At 33.5% G+C, this 24,495-nt stretch overlaps 1 protein-coding gene across 1 annotated transcript; it reads right to left on the bottom strand.

Moving 5' to 3' along the window:
- Positions 1-28: 28 nt before the first annotated feature.
- Positions 29-16,625, bottom strand: Rpf1 (ribosome production factor 1 homolog). The gene is made up of 9 exons (XM_003478801.5): positions 16,367-16,625; positions 14,982-15,038; positions 12,601-12,681; positions 4,866-4,961; positions 4,182-4,335; positions 1,798-1,880; positions 1,289-1,470; positions 1,036-1,162; positions 29-262 (listed from the first exon to the last, which is right to left on the bottom strand). The coding sequence occupies exons 1-9, from the start codon at positions 16,592-16,594 to the stop codon at positions 221-223; spliced, it is 1,050 nt and encodes a 349-aa protein (XP_003478849.1). The 5' UTR covers positions 16,595-16,625; the 3' UTR covers positions 29-220.
- Positions 16,626-24,495: the final 7,870 nt, after the last annotated feature.

Below are 24,495 nucleotides of genomic sequence, written 5' to 3' on the forward strand. Positions count from 1 at the left end.
AGATAAATTAAGAAATCTAACTTACAACTTCTAAACTCTTGATAATTTTTATTTGTATTTGGTACATACAGAGTAGCAATTCATGGCACTTGGATACTTGTTTAGATAGTTCATAAAGGCACTAAACGCTATTTTGAAAAGGATGTTCTCATAAAGAATTTACCAAGTTCAAGACAAGCCTTATTCAGCAAAATTGAATACTATTTATTTCCACAGTACTTTATAAATGGAATTTTCTTCGACTTGTATCCATTTCCCGGGGCTGAAAATTAGAAAAGAGAAGAAAATATAATGAACAACTTACTTAAGATCATAAAAACTAGCTTTTTTAGGTCTTTGTACTGAAAAACTGAGTTTGAGACCTAAAATAGTTTTAAGCCTTATTAAAGATGATGGATATTACAATTTTAAAATAAAAATGTTTTAAAACTGTATAAAACTGCTTAGTAGATGAGAAAGACTTTCTAAAAATCTTATAAAAAGTATATAGTACTGTTTAAAAGTATACTGCTTAGTAGATGGAAAACTTTCTATAAAAATGTTTCCTATATGATTTAAGATTATCCCCAGACTTGTATGAATCTTTTGTAGCAGTTCTTATGAAACACACAGTAGAATCACACTGGAAAAATGCATAGTGGGCCCCACCTCTAGGTGATTTAGTAGATATGAGGCCCAAGAATTTGCATTCCTATCAAGGTCCTAGGTGATGTTGCTAGTTCTACTTTAAGAACGTTATCACTACAAAAGATACTAATGTATGGGTGGTTATTTTTCAGTGAATTTAAACTATAACGTCTATTCAGGTTTAACTGCAGTGCTGGCACTTTATGAAAATAAGTGGATTCTGGGTTGTAGTTTGGGCATTCCTTGCCATCACTGTACTACCACACCAACAAGTTCTTTCTAGCTCAGAGGGAAGAAATTCACAAGTATACCTTAAGGTATAAATAACCCATGTTTTAAAAGCACATGGTTTTAACTTACATGCTTAAAAAAATTACTTAAATGGGTTTTCAAAGGGTAAGCACATACCTTATGGACCCATTCATACTCTCCATATTTAGAATCAAAGGTTCCTTTCTGAAGAGATCTTAATTTTAAGGTAAAACGTGGTCCCAGTTCTTGAATTCCCACTTTTTTTTCACTTTTGAATATGTACCTTCAAAGACAAGAGAGTTACTCATCTAGACCAATTTCCTTATAATACAGTAGAAAACAGGTTCACATTGAAAACATTTCATGATTCATATCAAAGTCCAATTAAGCAATTAAGGATGTTCCTCACCTATGAAATCTGAAGAAAATGTAATCCCGCTGATTGTGGAATGTAGCAACCTGTCTTCCAATAAATTGAGGATTATGAGGAAAAAGAGAAGCAAACATACGTCCAATTGAATGACCCAGCCTTGTTGTAAAATTATTCAGAATTATCTCAGGTATGTGCTCTGTTGGGTCTTTACCCCTTCTCTAGAAAAAAAAATGAAACCACAGTAATACATTAAGCTAATTGGTAAAACAATACCTCAGTGCAATTTCATAATTTATATGACAAAAAAACCCAATAGTTGCCACATGGTTTATTTAAACACAAAAGTACATTTTAATATGCAGTTATTACATCAGAAAGGTCCTAGAAAATATGATTTGTATGAGGACTACTGTCTGCCATAACAATCATAATCTCAAGAAAATAAAGTAGGTAAAACTAGCTTTAACTGGGAATAAATGTTTCTCAAATTGGTTTGCTCTATGACACAACTTATCAAGTAATGTGAGATCAGTACTAAAACTTACCTTAATTTCTTTTCGAAGACGAACACTGCTCATTTTAAAATGAGCGGTTGGACCATTTGGCAAGTGACTTAAAATAAGTCCATCTGTTCATTAAAGTTAAGATGCAGCAAACTGTATCTTAGCAGACCAGACACTTGTAAATCCTCTTGTTGAAATCAAGGATATTAGTATTTCTTAAGCTCTTACTCTTAGGTTTATTGTGCATCACAAGTTATAACCAATCAACCAATTAGTTGCTATTTATTTTCTAACATGAACAGAGAACTATGCTAGATACTAAACTACAAATGAATCAAACATACTACGAATTGGCAGCATCACTAGCCCAATGGTTCTAAAAGTCCCAGCTGCAGCAAACTTAAGATTACCACTTATACAACATTCCTCAAATCTTTATAGTACAACTTTTCTGTAACCTCTCCTTTTTCAATGAATGAATTCTGGGTATTGTTTAGTTGTACAGATAGGCAGCACTGATGGTAATGGACAAGAATTTCAATTTACAGCATGTTTTTTCAAACAACTGATTCTTCAGCCACTTAGCAAATAATACAGTATGACCTGTATTACTGCATGTTTTTCTGTTTTTATAACAATATGAAAATGATAATTTTATCAAATTTATCCAACTGATTGAATGACACCTGCTCAAGCAATACTTGGGGTACTGATTACCCCAAGGCTCAGGGTAAACTGTTAAGGGGTTAAAAACTGAACCTTACATGTTATGAAAATCAACACTGTCTCAGGTCTATTTACACAGAAATCTACAAAATACATGTGGCCATGTTTGGTTATCTTCAACTGCTCTCCTCCCTCCAAATCTTACATCTTTCACATAAGTTTTTTCTTCTACCACAGCATCTTAACTGTCTTGAGATCCTTGAAGTTTTCCATCTAGATTGTTAACAGTATCATGGTTGTTCCTACCTCCTCTATCTAGACTAAGTCTATTTCAATAATAACAAAAAGAGGTTGACAGCTTAATCAGGTGTTCAATTAATATATTGTAGGTAAAGACAGTTTTATATTTAAAAGAATGTAAGCTTTCTGAAGACTACAGATTGTATAAGCAAAATGTGTGTGCCTGTATAAAAATCTCAGTAAAACAATATTTTACTGAAATGATGACTGCCTACTTAGCAAAGAATTACTACCAACTTTTAATTGCCCAAAATAATAAGGCAAGCAGACCTTGACACTTACTCTTCTGGCACAATTAAAAAAAGGCAGCAAGTACTTTACAAGATCTTTTCTGGAATAGTGAATACAAAAGACTTTAGTTTGATATATTAATCTTGTTAAGCTAAATGATACTCAACGAAATACCACATTAAAAAGCTAGTTTTTGTCTATTTTAGTTTCCAGAAAACTACAAGTGAATAAATATACTTAAGTTGTAGTGGAAATAATAAAAGTCATAAAAAATGGATATTTAAAATGTAACCTTTTAAAATAATTTTAAATAGTGTTCAATGATAAAAGACATGTCTTGGTGACAAAACAGTCCCATTGTTCTCTTGCTAATCCTAATAATTTTGACTTAATCAGTTGGTCATCTTTAAATTACTGTATCACAGCCACTAGTTAATAAAATGAAAGTAAAAATAAATCTAGACATCCCTTGTCTCAAAACACAGTTTGGGCTCAGGTGATATATTTACCTTGAATTGATACTGAAATCTAAAAGACCACCATTATGTAGTATGGGCTTAGATTCTCACTTTAGACCCTTAATTCTGTGACAAGGGCTACGCAACATCTGACATAACCAGACCAAAACATGCAGATCCAACTGGGTTTGCCCTTTCATGCCACTCCCTCCCTAAATGACTGCCCTCTACACTAAATGCTCCTGTCTTGGCTTATTTACCTTACTCACTCCCTTGGGCCCACTTAAACATCTCTTTCTATGTGAAGTCCTTCCTGACATACTCAGGACAGAGTAGACGAACACAGGTTTATATTATACACTGTATTTCTTTAACTATCCCACACTATGTTTTATTAGTTTATACGTCTGTTTACTCTGAATTCCCTAAAGGCCATCTGTTTCATTCTGCATCCTTCAAAATGATTAAAACAATATCTTAGCTCTAACAGGTTGCCTCCTAAAAATGTGTACTGAATAAAAAGGAAAAAAATCAGTTTATAGAATCTTGTATAGAAATAGGTATTGTTGTTGTTGTTTTGGTACTAGGGATCAAACTCAGGACCTCGTGCTTGCCAGGCAGGCACTTAGGCCACTGAGCTAAATCCCCAGCCCCCGAAATAGGTATTTTTGAAGAAAATAATGTTCTGGGAGTTATAGGGAACATTTCCTTATTTTTTAAAATAAGGGATGAGGGAAGGAATACAAAAACTTCTTAAAACGAAAAGGATACTTGGTGTTTTACGATCTTCATTAATCACCATTAGATCTGTGAAATCTCTTGAGATGCACTGTGGAATAATTTTTTTCAGAGCCAGTCCTCTTCTATAATAAACATGTGAGTTGGGTATAACTGTTGAGAGCTGCTGACAGAGTTTTACTGTTCTCTGTAAAACAAAATAATAAAAATTCTCAAAAGTGAAAAAGAATAAAATACTACATGGCTTATATTCATAAAGAAATGACTGCTGGCAAGTTTGGGTAATAGGAAGACTGGGGAAAAATGAAAATTATGTTTCATCTTTTATCAAAGGCTGATCATCTTAAAGCTGAGTGATTCTCAACACTTTTGCTCCACCAAGAGACATCTGGCAACATGTAGGATACTTCTGCGATTACTAATGGAAAGAGGCTGGGGATGCTGCGAACCATCCTATGATGAATTGGATTAGCTCATCATAATAAAGGACTACCCAGCCTACAATGTTAATAATGCTGAGCCCAAGAAACTCTTATCTTGAGGAATCATGCTTAATGAACCTCTTCAACATCAATAGTTGATTTTTATTTAGCTTATTCACAGGCATTAAAGCAATTTAACTCTTCTGAACACATTAACTGAAACATCAGAATAAAAGGTAATTAAAAAATTCAAGAACTATACTTAAAAATTCAAGAACTAATCTATGTATTTTACCCCATGGGGTCTATCTGATGTGGTGATGAGAATCTTGGGAGAAGTTTCTCTGTTGAAGTAAGGAGCAAATTCATCTGTAGCTTCATCATAAGCAACCTGAAAACAGAGAAGATGTTAATTTTACATCAAACAAATATTGTACTGGGTCAGACTATTGACACTACCTAGCTGACAGGATCTGAAGACTGAGGAGAGACTAATGTTAGTGGCTACCTGAAGAGGTGGGATGCTTTTTCCTTTAGAACACAACAATAAAACTAGATAAAACCAATAATCATTTCAGTGCATAAACAGACATGTTTATTCTTGAAAAATGGCTATAAAATAGGCAAGAATATTAGGAATTATCTTGGTCAGTGAAAATACTTTTATTAACTTCAATATGATGGTAGGTAAGAAGTAACCATCTTGGATTTGGAGGTGGTAGACTGAACTAAGGGAAGAGTTAGTCAGGTGTAATTAAAACCACACAGGTTTGAAAAGACCATTCAGGGTAAGTATGGACCTGCTGAAAATTTAAAGGGGTTCTCTGTAAATCAGACCCATGATCTCCCCACAAATCCATGGCTGACAACTAACTTTACACATGTGTTGGAGAAGTCCTGAAAATGCACTGAATGTGAAAGGCAAGGGAGACTTGAGAACTGGCTGTAACTAGAAAGGCACTCCTCAATCCACACACAGCTCAGCTGGCATGGATGTCTGAGGGGCTTGAGGTAGCTCAACAGTCTGCCTAATCACTGAGTGAGCATTAATCCACACATACAGGAACAATCCCTAGGCAGCTTAGTTAAAATTTTAAAACTGCGTGGAGTCACAGTGCTATTGTCAGGGAGACAGGGTACATAGTTTAAGTCCACATAAACTACTAATGCAACAAAAACTCTTACAAAATAAAGGAGAATCCAGAGATGCTGCAAAATGATATTTAAAATGTCTGATTTTCAAACAATTATTAGGTTTATCAGAAACAAAAAAGCATAATACATAATCAGGGAAAAGTAGTCAATACCTGCTAAATGGGTCCAGATGTTGAATTTAGCAGACTTCAAAGGAGCACTAATTAATATATACAACTATTTAAAGGAAATATGGACTAAATAGTCAATCTGGCATGGTAGAAAAACAGTAAACCTGAAAATTGAATGCTTATGATCTAGACTAAACAAAATAATCATAGAAAGTACAGCAAACTGGAGAAACCTGTAAGATGATGTCAAACATTTTGACAGTATGTATAAAAGAGCTCCCAGAAAAAGACAGGAGCAGAAAAATATTTGAAGAAATAATGGCCGACAACACCATAAGTAAGGAAAACATTAACAGATCTACGAAGCTGAGCAAATCCCAAGTAGGATTTAAAAAAAAGAACAATACTTAAACACATTAATGTCAAACTGCTAAAAGCCAAAACCAGGAAAAGTTTAAGTAAAAGGAACAATGATACAAGTGGAAATACTGAAAGTTTAAAATGCAGTGGAATGGTATGTTCAAAGTATTAAAAAAAAGTGCCAAATATTTTTCTATTCTGTAAAATTTTTAAAATGAAGGCAAAAAGGCATATTTTCAGATAAATAGCACTGAGATAATTAGCAGCTATTAAACCTGTCAAAAACAAGAAACTAAAGGAAGTCCTACCAACAAAGAAAATGACATTTGATCGTAACAGACCAGAAAAGTGCTGTATATAGTAAGTACATAGGTTCATAAAACTGTGTACTTACACTCTTTAATTTCTTTGCAAAATTTCAGGTTGTTTTAAAGCAGTAATTATAACACGAGGAATATGTAAAATAGCATGAAGGAGGTGGAGGAAACAAAGCTATATTACTGCAAGCCTATTGTATTGTACTAGATTGCATCAGTGTTTGTTTTAGTAAGACTTTTTAATAAAAATTAATGTTGTAATGTTTTTGTCAGTGCTGGGGATCGAACATAGGACAAGCAGCTATCTACCACTGAGGCAAACTTCCAACTCTGATGCATATTGTAATTCTACAAGAAACCACTAAAAAATACAATTAGCTTTAAAAATGGTATACTAGAAAATTCTCAAAAAGAAAGTAAAAAATCAAAGAGAAAGAAGTTAAAGATTTGCTAGAAAAAAAGCAAAATAAATCCAACTACATCAATAATTAACATTAAATACGTCAGACTGAATATAAGATCCAGCTATCTGATCTCCAAAGGTGATACATTTAAAACTCAGTCATAAATACACTGAATGTAAAATCATGAAAATGTACCATGCAAACAGTACTTATGAAGACAGTTTAAGTGGCTGTATGACAAAACAAACATTAAGAAATACAGCTAGAACTGCAGTGCTGAACTGACACGTGTTCTTTTCAGACAATAATGTTAATGTATGAGTTGTTTTTTCTAAACCACAACTTCAGTATTCCAGTTTAACTGCAGTATTGTCATTTTGTGATAAATAAGTGGGTTTTGGATTGCAGTTTGGCACTGCATCTCTAAAAGACTCGCCATCACTGTGCTAGAGACAATGAGGGATATTTTAAATTGGATTAAGGTTCAGTATACCAGAAAGATGTGAATATATATTTATGTAATTTACATAAAAACATAACTACAAATATATTACATACCTATCAAAAGTACTCTGAAAAAGACAAAAGCAAAAAAAACCCTCAAAATATATAAGAAATAAGACAATTGAGCATCTATAGGTAAAAACTTCAATGCTTTGCTTTCAGTAACTAATACAACTAGATGTAAACCACACTATCAACCAACTTGAACCAACTCATATGTAATAATCCAACTCAGGCAGACAGAATACATATTTTTCAAGGGCTATGTAAAACATTCTCTAAATTAGACCATATACTAAGACACATAACAGTCTGCTTTAATTGAAAAAGACAGACATTAAAGTATGTTCCACAACTACAAAATAAAATTAGAAATTAGCAATAAAGCAATCTGGAAAATTCTCAAAAACCTGTAAATTAAGGAACACATTTAATTGATAAGCCAAGGAAGAAGTCACAAGAGAAATTACAAAATACCTTGAATGGAATGAAAATAAAGACACAACAAACATACCAAAATTTATAGACTATAGTTAAAGCAATGATGAGTAAAAATCAGAGCCTTAAACTGTTATATTAAAAAGAGAAGTCTAAAAGTGATAATCTAAGCTTCTATCTTAAAAAGTTGGGGGAGGGGACACAAAACTTACGCAGAAGAAATAATGAACACTGAGGGAAGAGCAATGAACTAAAATATACTGGTGGGACATGGGAGTTTGACAAATGTGTAATGACATACAATTACATAGAAGAAATCAGTTATAATATGCTATGGCAGAGTAGGGTAAATATAGAATTAGAAAATAAGGATTTATCAGAGCAGATTAAAGAAAAAAGTACTTTGAAAAGAATACAAAATACAGTACATGTATCTCTGGTAAAACTTCCATATATATAATATTAGGAATAAAAAGGAGACATTCTTATCTTATTTCTGTATATTGTATATGGTTTTTAATACTTTGGTTAGAATTAATGTATGTTTGTGTTCATGAGTGAGACTATAAGAATGTATCCTTTTAATGGTAAAACAAAACATAATAAATGGAATTTTCTTAACCCATAAGGAGAATGTATCACTAATGACATAAACATTAAAGATGATGGGTCAAAAGTATCTTTTTGAAATCAGATGCATGGCAAAGATAACATTATTGATTTTTCTATTTATTTCTCATTATGTTAGATATTCTAATCAAAACAAGCGAGAAAAATAAAGCATTAAATCACTGAAATAAATGTCATTTGTTGGAATTATTATCTAACATAAAAATGAAAATAATACTCAGATATATTGTTAGAAATTAGTTTAGGTCAACTCTGGCTAGAAGTCTAAAAATCAACTGCAATTTCATAAAATAGCAAACAAAACCATTTACACAGAAGCAACACACTAACAGAAAGCCTAAGATACTTGGGAATAGCTCTAACAATATTGGTTTGTAAAATCACACGTATGAAGAAAATTATACAAAGTATTGAATATATTTTCAGTATCTAAAAAAAGATATAAGTAAAGCAATCTGATCTACTTTAGTGCCATTTACAGTTTTTATGGAAAAAAAAAAAAGAAAAACCACCACCAACAACAAAACTCCAATCCTTATGGAGTTTTGTAAAAGTATAGGCCTAGAAAAATCCAGAACAATTTTGATGAAGAGATGGGTGGAGGCGAGTGAGAGACGACACATCTTTATAGATACTGAGACTTGAGAAGTCATATAATTAAGGAAATGATGTAGTGATAAACTGATGAATCACACAGCCCCAACACCCAAATACATATGGTTACTTGATATATGACACAGTATTATAAGGATACTATGGGGGAATGTTTTACTGCTCTAAAACTGGTGATGGGAAAAGTGATTATATACATCTATATGCAAGTGGTTAAGATAGGAAATTAAGTAACTGAGTTTTCTTTCTCATATCAAATAGAAAATCGCTAATAAGTAAATGAATGTGAAAGGCAACTCTTTTGGGGAAGACGAAGACTTAAGGTCATGAGATAAAGATTTCTTGAATCAGCCATAAATTACATTAAATATTAAAATGTTTTAAAATTTGAACTGTGTTAATGTATTAAATTTCCAGTCACTGAGACACTAGGTTTAATTAGACTCACAATTTCAGGGGTTCAGTTCATGATGACCTGGCCTGCTTAGTTCATGGTGGCTGGGAGGCAGGATGGGGGACAGTGCTGAAAAAGGCCAAGGGACCAAATAAAGGCTCCAAGATCATGCTTCCCTGACTGACCAGACATATCCAGAAGTATGCTTTATTAATCTGGAAGACCCTCAAACCAAGCAAGTGGGTAATCTAACTTACTGGTCACAGTTAAGACCTTCTGTCCCTGCAAAGATACTACAGAAAGTAGAGAATTCATAAACTAGTTTTGGTTTTTTGAGATAGTGTTTCACTATTTAGTTCAGGCTGGCCTTGAACTCACGGTGATCTTTTTGCTTCAGCTTCCCAAGTGCTGGGATTACAGGTGTGTGCCACCATGCCTGCCTAAGAATGCATAAATTGAAAGAGTCCTCAACACATATAAAAATTAGTATCCAAATTATAAGGGAAATGTGTACAAATCAGTAAAATACACTATATGATAGAAAATTAAGCAAAAGACAGGAATATTATATCTCTAAAAGAAAACAGTACACATGTGTAAAGATATTCAACCACATTAACAAACAGGGAAATATAAATTAAATCATGATGAGACAACTCTGTCACTAATGTGAATATAATAACAGTCAGAAAGTAGATGAATAAAAATATTGCTCTAGTACTATGGCAAATAAAATAATCCAAACACTTTGGAAAAGATTTTGGTACTCATCTGTTAAGCCGAATATTTGCTCATCCCCAACAAATTCTCCCATTGGTAAAAATTCTAGGAAAATTTTTACATACATGTACACTTTGTATATATCTACAGTCTCCAAATTTGTCACCTGTGAAGATCTGTTTATATTCCAAACTCATAGCTCAGCTGCCTGTCTTTTCTAAAAATTCTTAGAAATCACCTCAAACAGCACATCCAAAACTGAACTCTTGATTTCCTCTTTAAATCTGCTTCATATCTAGGTAACTGACAATTCCATTCTTTTAATTGCTTAGGCTAACTCTGGTACCATGTTTGAATCCTCATTTTCGTATCCCACAACCAATCTATCAGGAAATTCTGGTACCGTGAATTTCAAATACCTAGGAATAAAAATAAAATCCAATGAAATCAGTTTTTACCATTTTCATTGTATCTACTCTACTCAAGTACTCATCATAATCTCTGTCCTGCAAATCATAGATTCCTAACTAGTCTGCTTACCGGCTCTAATTATATTCTCAGTATAGTATGTACTCACATTTAAAAACTGTCTGATCACATCAGATGCAAAACCAAACTCCTCACAATGGCCAATAAGATTGTATTTTCCTGGTACCTATTCTACAATTATCCCCTACTCATTTTAGTCACGCTGGCCTCATTCTTCAAAAGCTAGGAGGCACAATCCTGCCAGAGGGTTTTTGCAGTAGGTATTTTCTTAACTCAAGATGGCTCACTTCCTATTATCTTTTAAATTTTTGTCAAAGGTCATCTTTTCAATGAGACTTATCCTGACCATCCTATATAAAAGTAACCCAGCAACAGAAAAATGAGATACAAATCAAATAATTGATTAGGAAAGAAAAGGACAAGGGGGGAAAAAGATGCTCAACTCATTCATAACAAGAAAATTGCTGATTAAAGATACAATTTCTCTACTATCAACTGGAAATACACCTTAATCAAGTAATCAAAGTTAACACAAACAGAAATAGGAACATCAACATCATGTGGTTCCTAGTAAGAGGCACTTAAAAGTTTTTATAACACACCTGCTGTATTCCTCTAGATGCAAGACCAATGGTACCTAAATTGAATATAATCAGAGGAAACATCAGAGAAACTCACACAAGGGACATTCTACAGAATATTTAGTTTATACTCTTAAAAAAATTGTTAGTGTCATGAAAAGCTAATAAACTGAAGCATTCAAGATAAAGGAAGCTGGAGTCATGAGGATGGAATGAAATGACCTAGAACTTTTCTTTTGTTAAAAAGAAATATTACTGGTGACATCTGAATAAGATATAGCTTAGGTAATACTGTGTATCAACGTCTGATTCTGTTGTCTGATGTTGTCTGATTTTGAGTGTGGTACAATATAATATTTTGGAAACTTAGGTTAAAGATGTATGTGAATTACTTTTTTATTAAATCTGAAAATACATCAAAACAAAATCAAAATGTACCCACATACATACACATTACCATATATATACATATATAAAACTGCAAATCCTCTCTTACTTCAAATAGTCCTAAATTTTCTCTACTCCTTTAAAGTAGTACCTGCTAGCAGGACTAACTTATTTTACTGTGTTTATTTTCTCCCTCTCCTTTTCTCTCTCCCTCCTCTTCTGTATGCACGTGGGTATGTGTGTCTATAAGAAAGAGACAGTGTATGTGTTTGGTCCACTGATGAATCTTGAGTCTTTGAAATAGATACCAATATATAAATCAAATAGATACCAATATATAATAAACAATTAATAAACATTTGTTAGAAGACTGACTGCCTGAAGAAACAACTGTACTAGAAGATATGTAAAACAATATTGGCAGCAGTTATTGTTTCAAAATAAACAAATATTACAAAACCAAGTTTCCATTATGAAAACTTTTAAAATATTGAAACTATAAAGCCTTGATTTATTATAATCTTGCAAACCATTTTAGGAGAACACATTCAGAGTGGATTATCTTGAGACCAAGAGTTTTAGGTATAAATTGTCATTAGACATTAAAATACCTAACAAATGCTACAAAAATCTGCATTAAAAAGGATTCTTTTTAAAATATTAAACAGAATTCAGAGATTAAATGACAAATGTAAAAGTTTATCTAGTCATAGCAGTCAATGCATTGGTAGAAAGTGCTTACTGTATTTTTCTACAGTATTATTGGACAAATCAATTATGAAATAATGTGGCAAATATATTATGCCATCAAACATTATTGCTGGATCTATGGTACATTACATAACGCTGCCAGGCAGCACAGTTAACATATCAGCATGTAACTTTATCAAGGATGACTATTCAAATTCACTTAAGACTTCTAACATTACCTCTTCATCATTAGGGTCTACTGTAGTTTCATCATAGACTCGTTGGTTGTCAATGGTCTTAGGTATAGGTTTTGGTGGAGCCTAAATAAAAGAAAAAGATAGTTTTTAAAAGCATTTTACATTAGTGATTTACAATATAGTTGGGGGAAAAACAAATCTACCACTACCTCCTAAACATAATCTGTTCCTTATTTCAACTCATTCTACTGCTATTGTTCCAACAATCCTGATTGAAAAAAAAACTGAATACTGCTTTTTAATAATCTGAGAAGAGACATATAATACATATTGGAAGAATAGCTAATTAAACAGCTTAAAACTAGCTAGAAGCACTAATCCAAGTAGTTATCAAAATAATTATCCATCACAGAGGAAAACAAAGTAAGAAAGCAAACAACTGAATGGGAAAAAAAATTACAAAAGTCTATATATTAGACTTTATTTCTGTACTTCCAGAAAGTTATTTAGAAACATAAAAGTATATTCACTAATCTGACTTCATAATTCTACTTTGGTTTGGAGAATTTACGGTAAGTAATGGTGGGTGATAGGGTAACACTATCTTTACAAAGAAACACGTGGTATCACTATTAATAATGAAAATAAACAGCAAATATCTAACAACAGTATAAAGATTAAGCACCTTATAGCATCAACAAAATGGGACAGTGTTAAAATCAGCAGTCAGGTATACTCAGTTTAAAACAAGAAACGAAAAATGACTTGCAAGCAGCAAGAACAGAACTGTAAGAACACAATAACCAAAACTAATTCACAATACATGTATGCTTGCAAGGATATGTGGAAAGTATTAACCAATAAACTATTTTGGATTTTTTTTTACTCTATGAAACAAGTTTTGTAGTTTTCCAGTCTAAAAAATAAGAATTGTGATATCTTAAAATGGTGATTAATAGCATATTAATTTCCTGTGACTACTGAAGAATTTCAAAGATACTAATATTGCTTGATATATCAGAATTTTACAGGTCAAAATAGTCTTTACTGGGGCCAGGGATGTGTAGCTCAGTGGCACAGATCTTGCCTGGCAAGCGTGAGGCCCTGGGTTTGATTCTTGGTACAACAAACAAACAAACAAACAAAAAATACTGACAATTTCATACAGTTTAATCTAATACCATTAAGAGAATGCCTGAAAAAGCAGAATATTCACTTTGTTTATATTATTAATATTTTTCTCTTTCTTGAAAAACTTTATTCTTACTTGGTACCTGTTAATGATTTGTGTCTAGATGTCCCTCCAAAGCCTCATACAGTTTTTAGATGGGGCTTTTTCAGAGGTGGCTGATTCCAGAGTGTATGACTGATTCATGGTTTAGTGCTGGGATTAAGGGTGAATGATTGCTGGATCAGTCCACTGACTGGATTGGCACCGCCCTAATCCTGATACTGTGGATAAAATGAAAGAGGCAGAAAGATGCTGTAAACTCCATTGTTGCTTTTGCTGTCTTCTAGCGCCGTGACTGCTGCCCCTCTGCTATGTGCCATCTTCCTTGGAGCCAGCCAACAATGGACTGAAACCTCTACAAACTAAGATAAATAAACCTTTCCTCCATAACTTTGAGTGTTGGGTATTTTGTCTCAGCAACAGAATAAAGTAACTAAGATAGTACCTTTTAACAGTAAGAATGGAAGCAGTGATATGTTTTTAAAATTTCCCAAGCACAAATCATAACCAAGGAAATACTATGTATAAGTAAAATGAAGCTAAAGAAAATAATTTAGCTGTGCAACAATGTAGGAATACTTGGTAGCTCTTTTTATATTTTTAAGTAGAAAGATTCCACTCGCTTATCAACACAAAAATAGCCAAAACCTTTCTTGATGCATTCTTTCTTTGCCATACTCTATCCAGGCAGGTCTTGCCCTACTGCCACTCTTCACAGGTTTCTACCCTCTCCTTTGGCTCTCTTAATCACGTGACTCCACTTCACATAGAAGAGGCCCTGTCCTGCCTTTAGGCAGCCTTGTCTGACAAAGCCTAACTTCAACCAGGGGAGCTAAAGTCTTTTATCCTAACCTGGATAATTTCCCTTCAAAATTAAGAGGTTTCTCTGCCTTTTAAGCATATAAAACACCATCATTACGCTTTTTGTTTAGATATGGCACCATACACAGTAATGGTATAAAGAAGCACCTGGGAAAAATAAAACAATTTCATGAGTGTTACTTTTAGAGGGGGAACATGAGCAAAGAAGCAGGCAAAGGGGTTTCAACATTTTATGTTAAGCAGCGTAAAAAAGACAGAAAGATATTTTTTGTACTTTCTTATATATCTGAAATATTTCATAAATTTTAGAGACGTAATCACTGTAACATTATTTAGTATAGGAAAGTAGATGACTAAAGTTTTTATTTACCTTATCACCAAGAGCGTCTCTCTCTTTTTTAAGTTTTTTCTTAGCAGCCAACTTTTCCTAAAGGGTTAAAAACAAAAGAACACTATTGAAAAACCACTAGTTATGTCAGGAACACACTGATATTATAAATGACTAATTCTATGAACATTTTAACTGGGAAATGGCATACTAAAGTAATCAAACATTTTTATAATTAAGTAACTAAGTCAAATCAACATGACTTAACACACTTCACTTCTTCAAAGTCTAAACTGGCAAGGTGAGCATTTAGAATACCCTTATTTTTAACTTTTGCTATAATAATTCAAGTTAAAATTATTCAAAGTGCAAAACGCACATCTAAACAAGTAAACAAGTTTTGGTTTTCTTAAACAGTTTCATCCTAATGGTCATAGTTATGCTAGTTGTTTCTCTTGGAACGCACTCAGATAAACAGAAAAAGGAAATGAGTTTTTAGGTCATTCCAAAAAAACCTTATTTTTTTTCTGATGCTCATATTTTATAATCAAAATATGCTTTTAAAATTCGTGACAACTCACAAAGTTAGGATTATTTATTATAAATATGTATCTTCTGTTTTCTAGACAGAGTACTAGATACAAAATAAAAAATATTTTTTTCCAATAACTTCTAACCCTCAGCCATCAGGTTTTTGGTTTGAAACCAAAAAACAAGTAGTCTACGACACCTCTCCCTTATACTTGCACATCAGATGTGTTACACGGCCCTTTTATGTATTTCAGTAGTTCTCTGGCACTTAGAATGAATCAAGAAACAGTCCAGGGTTCCAAAAATTCTAGTAAGAAGAGGCAAGTATTATAGGTGAACTTCTGTAACATGCAGAAACACATGCTTTCTTCCAGTAGCAATCTAACTACAAAAGAGTACTATGACCTGAGATAAGTCGTTTTAAACCTAATTTGTTGTTTGCCTCCTATAACAGTATGAATATAATTACTAGAAACTTAACAGTACTGACGTCAGTAAGTGTTACTGCAGGAAAAGGCTGCATTATCTGTTATGTATTGCCTGTACCACATGTTCCCTAAGTTCATCAAATCTGGATACGGTTCGTACAACAGAGGAGTTGAGATTTTAGGGTAATTCTCACTAAGAGAACAAGATTTCTAGCTTTCTGAGTGGACGGCTCTGGGCGTTGGAAAGGAAGGGAACCCTTCGCCTTGACGATCAGGCTCCACTAAGTCTCCAAGGCAGATTGAGAATCAGGAGCCGTGAGCCAGGAGATTACACTTCCTGACGAACTTTCCTGCGCACTTTGCGCAGGTGGAGGATCCTGGCTAAACACCCCAAGCTCTGACAACTCCCAATCCTCTTCCACGCCAAAGACTAGCGCATGCGCCCGCTCACCCCGGCCCCTCGCATACCTTCCGCTGTTGCTGTTTCCACCGTGTGAACATTAAGTGTCGCCGCTGCTTGTTCTTAATTTCCGAAATACTGAAGCCTGGGGGGAAGGCAGTGGCTTTCGGAGGTTGGACCCCGCCTTGCGTCGCTCCATCTCCGGTGACCGTACCCTCTTCAGGCTCTTCCACAGTAGCTTTCCTTTTCAAGGTTTTCTTCCCGCTGCCGCCACTCTTTTCTCCGGTCTTCGCCATGTTGTTTGCCCCGGCGCATCTACACGGAAACGGAAATAGTTTTTTCTTGAGTCCTTTTTCTTCCTTTTTACTTCCGGGGTTATGAAGGTCCTAAAGAAAACAGGCTGAAGCCTGTGAGCTGCGGGCAATAAGGAAGTACCAAAGTTGAAGCATAAGTATATGCAAACCTACGTACTTGTATGAATGAGTTCATGGGCTCTTTCGTTACTTGTCGCTGTGTCCTAAACTCTGAAAATTATAGGACAAAACAACCTATGCCCTATTTACATTTTTTTAGAAGTATATATGCCCGGCGGTGGTGGCGCATGCCTGTAATTTCAGCAATTGGGCATCAGTGAGTGTGGATGGATACATGGGAAAGGGATGATTAACAATGACTAAACTATGGAAAAATCCTTCATGAAGAGAAAAGGAGGACCGAGCAAAGAAGAATGAGACAAGAAAACCAAGAGTGAAAAAAGGACCCGGCAAAGGAGAATGGGAAAACCAAGAGTTAAGTGTCATGAAATTCAAGTGAGGAAACATTTCCGCAAAGGTTAAATTTGCTGTACTCTTCACTTTAATTTTGTGAAAATGACTTCCAGCGACAAAAGTCCAGTTTGGTTTATTGTTAGTCAATTTTCTAGATATTTCAAATTTTATCTTCTGGTATCTATTTTAATCTAATACTTCGATATATTCAAGCTTGTCTCTCACTCATTCATGTTTCTTGTTTTTAATATTCAGGACATCAAAAGCATCAAAGCTATATTCCATAGTAGAAGCTCCATCTTTACCTGCTATTAGGTCACAAGACAAAATTGCGATTAAATAAAACTGTGATATTTGAATCCAAAATTGAATTTGAATTATGTAATAAAATAAAAAGAGGAAAATAGTATTGTTTTAAAACCACTGACATGTGAGTTGGCTGCAATAAATCATAGTTTCATATTTTACTTAAAGAGGGATAATCGGCCAAAAAAACCCCCAAAAAACAAAAATATGAGATGTAGAAGAGGAAGAGACAACATCATTTGAAAACTATAACGTTAAATACTAACCTAAACCATTTTCCATACTGGAAGCATAAATTTGATCTAAAGCGACCTTTATAGTGAACTGCATTCTAGTTTGATTCATGAACAAACTGTAACCTATGAGTACACACTTGAAACCAAACAACTAAGTTATAGCAACTGAACTTCAGCCAGTCAGAAGCTTACAAATCAATAACATGACCATAAAAATAAGGTAAATGACAACTGCAACCAGTCAGGTTCTTTTGGCATTGAGACTGCTTTTCCTCTGGCTGTAAAACTAATCTGTGCATGTGGTCGGTTGGAGCTTTCTGAACCAACTTCCCTTTGGGATGCAGCCTCAGTGTAGAAGCTTTTCCTTACTCAAACTTTATTACATTGAGCTGTTTCCATTTTTAACGAGCCTGGATATTTTATCTCTTTACATATATGTTTTCCTTATAAGAATACTATCCTGAAATAGATTTATGTAACTTTTAAATTATTCAGGGTGCCTTACTAATGAGACCATGTCTTAATATAGACATTTTCCTTTTGTTCCTCACATGCTATTTATAGTCACAATTGTGTGCATTGAATGAGAGGATTTCTATGACCAGAATAAAATCTTTATTCTGACAAAGTCACAAAATCATCAATTTAGCAAATATATATTTAATTTTATTTGTTACAGTTTAGTTCTGGAGTGTCTCCCAAAACCTTGAGGCTCTACTTGGTGCAAATGGAAAATGAGAGAGTCTTTAAGACTTGGGGACTGGGCCCTAGGCAAACCATTTAGAGCTTTCAGTGATAACAAACAGCCAGCTGCTGCATGTGTATGCCATAGGTTTACCACCACTGGCCTAGGGAGAGGGTTTTTTTAGGTCGTCTTCTGAGTGGGATAGTGGGACCCTGGTCTCTTTCTCTTGTTTCCCAGCAATGAGGTGAGCAGTTTTACTTTGCAATCCACTACTCACCTTGCTATCTGGCATTTCCCCAAAGGCATAAAAGCACAGGTCCACCTGATCATGGACTAGAGCCTCTGAAACAATTAATGAAAACAAACATTTTCTCTTTTTACATTGGTTATCTTAAATATTTGTTAGAAGGCTAATTAATACACTACTCAATAGATACATAGGGTGAGTGGGAATGATGGAAACAGTGAATCAGATATATGGTCAAACTTGATCTTAGTTACTTAGCTGTTATAAAATCTCAGCTAAGTTGCCTTATATCTCTGTGAGATAACGTGAAAACGGGCAAATTATGCTACCAATAGATAAGTAAAAGTAATGTATATTAAAGAAATAATCTGAAAATGGGTGGATTATGCTACCACATTTATGATACAGAGAGAAGTAAAAATATGTTAAAGAATTAGACATAGTTAATAGCTAGCTGGGTTGTTATTTCTAAGGTGTCAGAGGTGCTAAACATTGTGGAGGCAAAAGACATTATGTTTATATTAAGTAGTTCAGAAAAAGAAACATAGATCTGGTATGTCAAATGTTGACTAAAGATCAGTGTTGATTGTTTCATCAGACTGATTTCAACTATTTTCTCTAATTACTTCATTATTCATTATCTTCAAGGGCCATTCTTAACAGAATACATGTTATTTTTAAAATAAAATATTTTGAACATTTCCTAATTTTTTTCCTTTTATTAGTTTTTTTTTTAACCTATTTGTTTTGCTTCTGACATATTATGCACTATAGACTCTGGAATACAACTTTTAGGCAGATGAATTCACTAATATAAAGTAAGATCAAAATATTTGTTCTCTTTTATTACAGATGAAATGTTTACTAGGAAAAAATAATTCCAATTTATTATATAAAGTGTCAGTTGATTAAAAGTGAAAATGAACAAATTATTATAAAAAGTAAAGATTACTATGATTACAAGCCAAAGAAAAAAATTTAAAAAGTCAGTTTAAAACCATCTTCCATACAGACATAAATTTAAAAATATAAAATAAAATATCAAATCCAATAATATTGAATTTGTCTAAGACAGTTTGTCTCAAATATGTAAGACTGGTTAATGTTTCAAAAATGTTTTATATAGTGTGATAAATATTTTATGTCAGTGCCACAAATATAAAATTGCTGTCAATTTAAAGTTATCTATGCATGTTATAATAGTTTTATTGTATTCTAGAAACTGTCAAGTGAGCTAAGAAACACATTTAAATTATTACTTAAGTTCTTTATATCAACAGAAAACTCCAAAGGCATATATGAATCTGTTGCATGTTAGTAAGAAATAATCGATTTTGAAGTTGGCAGATTGTAAGTTTATAGCATAGTACTGTCATCCTTTGGCAAATGTAAATTAAACCAATGCTTTTTGAACTTGAATTGTGTCATATAGTTTATTGGTAAGAACAATAGAACAATTCTAGAACTCACCACTTATCCATTGATGTTTCACTGGAGCCCAAGAATATATACAATGAGTAAAAGCTAGACTCTTCAAAAGATAGCATTGGGGAGACTGGATAGCCATATGCAAAAGAATGACCTTTATCATAAATAAAAATCAACTCAAAATGGATTTAAAAGGTAAATGTAAGATCTTAAATTATGAAATTCTTAAAAAATAGCTTAAAAGCACCTTGACATTAATCTTGGCAATATATAGGAAACCAAAAGTACAGTAACAAAAGCAAAAATAAGTAGGATTACATCAAAAATGAGGACAAACATCTTCCCCCAAAAAAGAAAAACATCAACATCCAAAGGTAACCAAAAGAGCAACTGTGTTTGTAAATCTGCTACTTGATAAGGAATTCATACTACTCAATAGAAGTAACCTGAGTAAAAAAGAGGGCAAAGGACCTACACAGATATTTTGCCAAATGAGGCTTACACATGCACATTAATCATCAAGTAAGTACACATTAATCATCAAAGTAGTACACATAATGAGATATTATCTCATTTGTTAAGAATGCTAACATTTAGTAAAAGGATAACAAGTGTTGGCAAGGATGTAGAGAAAAGAGAGTCCAGGTTTTGGGAAATGAAAAATCGGTTTAATTGCTACAGGAAACAGTATAGACATCCCTTTAAAAAATTGAAGATAAAACTACATTATGACTCAGCATTTCCACTTAGAAATAATTTATCTGAAGGAATAGAAATCAAGATCTTAAACAGATACCTAAATTCTCATGTTCATTGCAACATTATTCAAAATAACAAGTATGAAAACAATTTAAATGGCTATCTATGAATGGAGAAAGTAAGTACTATATGCATACAATGGATATTGTTCAGCCTTGAAAAGGAAGAAAATATTGCCATGTATGAGAATGTGGATGACCTAGAGAACATTAGACTAAGTGAAATAAGCCAAACACAGAAAATAAGTATTATAGTAGTTCACTTATATGTGAAATCTAAAATAAACTCAGAAGTAGAATGGTAGTAATCAGAGACTGAGGGTAGGGAGGATGCAAATGTGTTGATCAAAGAGCATTTAGTTAGCTTTCTGTTATTGTACCTAAATACTGAACCTGAGATAACTAGAAAAGAGGACAGGTTTATTGTGGCTCACTGTTTCAGAGGTTCCCGGATATACATAATCAGTTGACCCCATGATTCTGGGCTGTAGTGAGGCAGTATATCATGGCCAGGAGTGCATGGTGAAGCAAATGTCTTACTTCATAGCTACTGGGAAGAGGAAAAGAGAGGAAAGGGCTAGTATTCCAATATTCCTTTCAAGGCCTTATCTCTGGTGACCTAACTTCCTCCTACTAATCCCAACTTCTAAAACATTATGCTGCTTCTCAATAGCACTACATTATGGCGACCAAACCCTTAACAAGTAGGGTTTGTGGTGTATAAATAAATAAAATCTGAGACATATACTCTGCCAAGGTTTGGATATTGTATAGTACAATAATTATAGTACAGTAATAATACTGTACTGTATACTTCAAATTTTCTGAATACTCCCAATATATACATACAGGGTAACTGTGAATGACAGGTACATGAATTGGCTTGATTATGGTGATTATTTCAGCTATACCTATATAAAATCATAGCATTATACATCTTAAATATATATAGCTTTTTATAAAAGAAAGAAATTGAGATCAACAGGAGTAGAATTAATGTAGTTTTATGAGGAGATGTTAGAACTACATTCCTCCCACACAAAGTGAATTAGAGTGACTCAAGTATGCAACCTTTTCAGGCATTGAACATCTGGGGAGTAATAGAATGCTGAGTACTCTCATATTTTCATACTCCACACAATCAAATAGGAATAATAATATGCTGACCTTTTCAAAAACCAAAAGTTGGCTTGGTGTGGTGGTGTATGCATGTAATCCCAGTGTTTAGAAGCTGGAGGCAGAGGATTCCCACAAGTTTGAGTCCAACCTAAGCTACATAGATCAAACTACATAGTGATCATATACTGATCTGAAATATTCCTATTGTCTAGTGATATCATATATGTTATATCTTTTATATGTCTGTTATATAAAAGTATAGTAATAGAATTATGAATAATGCATAATCCTTGATAATGATAACAAACCACCATGTTACTGGTTTATGCATTTTTCATACTATACACTATAATTATTCTATTTCAAAAGAATATGCTTACTGCAAAGCACCTTGCTGTCTTATATCATCATCAACTTCATACGTCTTGTTCACAGCATCTCTTGACTGAATCAAAAGGTCATGTTGAATGGTTGACCTGTGCCATCCAGGTTTGGCTAAGAATACTCTATGATGTGTGAACCATGATAAGATCACCTATTTATACATTTCTCTATCATTCAGTGACTTAAGACTGTATTTGGAAGTCCTCTGTTGGAGTTCTCAGAGCATATTTTCCATAAAAATTAACCTACTTGTGATCAGATCACTCATGCCAGAGACACAAATATTTAAGTATCAGGCAATAAAGCATGACCTTTAGATTAGACTAGCTATTCTTAAATTTTTATCTCAGGGCATTTTTAAAAACTATTGAAGATCCCCAAAGGACATGTGGTATGTATCTGTCAATATTTACTATGTAGAAATTAAAACTGAGAAAACAGTATTTATTTATTTAAATATAATGACAATAAAATAATTATTTGATAGTTTACAAAGTTGTGAAATGGCTATATTTTCTCAAACAAGAAATTGATAAGAGTGGCATTATTTTAGATATCTTTTATGTCTGGCTTATTAGAATTCAACTGGATATATAACTGCTCCTGCATTTAATCTCTTATGATGCACCCATTTTTTTCATGATATACCATTTTGGTTGATGTATGTGAAAACAGTCTGGCCTGAAACAAGTATGTGTTTGAACAAGGGAGGAATACTTAAGGGCTTTTTTCCCCTGAATATTATGAATATTCTTTGATACCGTATCAATTTCTGAGAAACTTTGATATGTTATAGGTTAGTTTCCATGTGCAATCTGAATCTTCACAATGAGCTTTTCATTAAAATTTATTGATTTAACTTGCATTTTACTCATGCTTGATTTTATAAATGCATTTGCTAGTCATTTGGAAAATATTGGCTCACAGAGTTACACATGTGTTCTAATAGTTAACACATTTTATTATATATTATTGAAAAGCCACATTTTAAAAATTATTGCTAATGTCATCTGCAAGATTTTGAAATACTGGTAAACTGCCAAGTTCACCATGATGGATATAAGTTTCCCAAAATTCTGATTTTTACTTGATCAGGGCCATCAGTGGTCCTAGGCTGCTGCTTCTGATCCCATCAATGTAGGCAAACTATAGAGATATTGGGATAAGATAAAAAAGAATGAGGAGTTGTGGGCAGCGAGAGCATCCTGCTGGTATAAACTTCTCAAGTCTATTTCTCAGGTGAGGCTGTCTCTTTCTGTCATTGGTGGACTCCTGAAAATTAACATTCTTTCTGGTGACAACTAATAATTAACAAGCACACCCTTAATGTATTTTTGCTTATGAAGGCAATCCAAGGAGTGCTTTGTGGGTGTTTCTTCCACCTTACTGAGTTGAGTACTATGCGAGTCATATTTCACCAGATGGTCCAGTGGAGAAACCTATGGACTACATGCTGCAGCAGGCTGTTTGTATCATTGGAAGTCCTAGAAGGTTCACCGTCTCTGGTATTATAGCCTAAGGGGAAGTCAAAGTTTGTACCATTCGTTGTTCCTGACTAAGGTTTTTCTTCTTTCCTGACCCCTTGAAAAAAGAATGACTTCTTACAGCTTCTTTTATTATTGTGGAAGCAGTCAATAAACATTTTAATTTTTCTGGTTTCTTCTTTTTTCCCTATAGCAAATAGATGAAATATAGTCAAAGTCTTCTTATTCTTTATTCCTTTATACTTTAATAGGGATGATAAGTCTCATGTAATATTGGTTTGGGTCTATGCAACATTGAAAGGAAGTGGGTTTTGTTTAGGGAAAAAGGTGAAATTCAGTGGTCTTTCTAGAATCTTATCACAGGACCCAGGAACACCTCTTTGAGAGAGAGAAAGCTGAAGAGACCAAAGAACCACCTGAAAATCAGAAATACATCAAGGTCAGCACTAATAGTAGTGATACAGAGAGAATGCAGAATGGAACTGTACTCTTTATCTTTATATGCTTCCTATATCACTTCTACTTACTAGATTGATGTTAAACTGAAATTCTGCTACTGAAGATGTAGAGATCGAGGATAAAGAAATTTTTAGTAAATAATCAGGTACTAGATGTTTCTACCATGTTCCAGGACACTAGGAAGATTTTGTTGATTTCATTTCTTTGAATTTATCTTTTCTGTATTCTAAAACCTGGAATTCAGGACAGAGACCAGTATATTCCAAAATTTTCCTTAATCAATGGCACTAACTAGTGCCTATGACAGAAATATGCTAGGAAATT

This window comes from Cavia porcellus, unplaced genomic scaffold, assembly GCF_034190915.1.
Source record: "Cavia porcellus strain 051 isolate PalLab524CR breed Dunkin Hartley unplaced genomic scaffold, mCavPor4.1 scaffold_1, whole genome shotgun sequence".
NCBI lineage: Eukaryota > Metazoa > Chordata > Mammalia > Rodentia > Caviidae > Cavia > Cavia porcellus.

What these genes read in the sequence shown, in the direction of transcription:
- Rpf1 (XM_003478801.5), bottom strand. Translation starts at nt 16,594, where the DNA reads ATGGCGAAGACCGGAGAAAAGAGTGGCGGCAGCGGGAAGAAAACCTTG. An exon ending in CATCAGATAGACCCCATGGG is followed by an intron (nt 4,336 to 4,865) that starts GTAAAATACATA and finishes TTTGTTTTACAG; the next exon opens with AGAACAGTAAAACTCTGTCA. An exon ending in AGTATGAATGGGTCCATAAG is followed by an intron (nt 263 to 1,035) that starts GTATGTGCTTAC and finishes TCTAATTTTCAG; the next exon opens with CCCCGGGAAATGGATACAAG.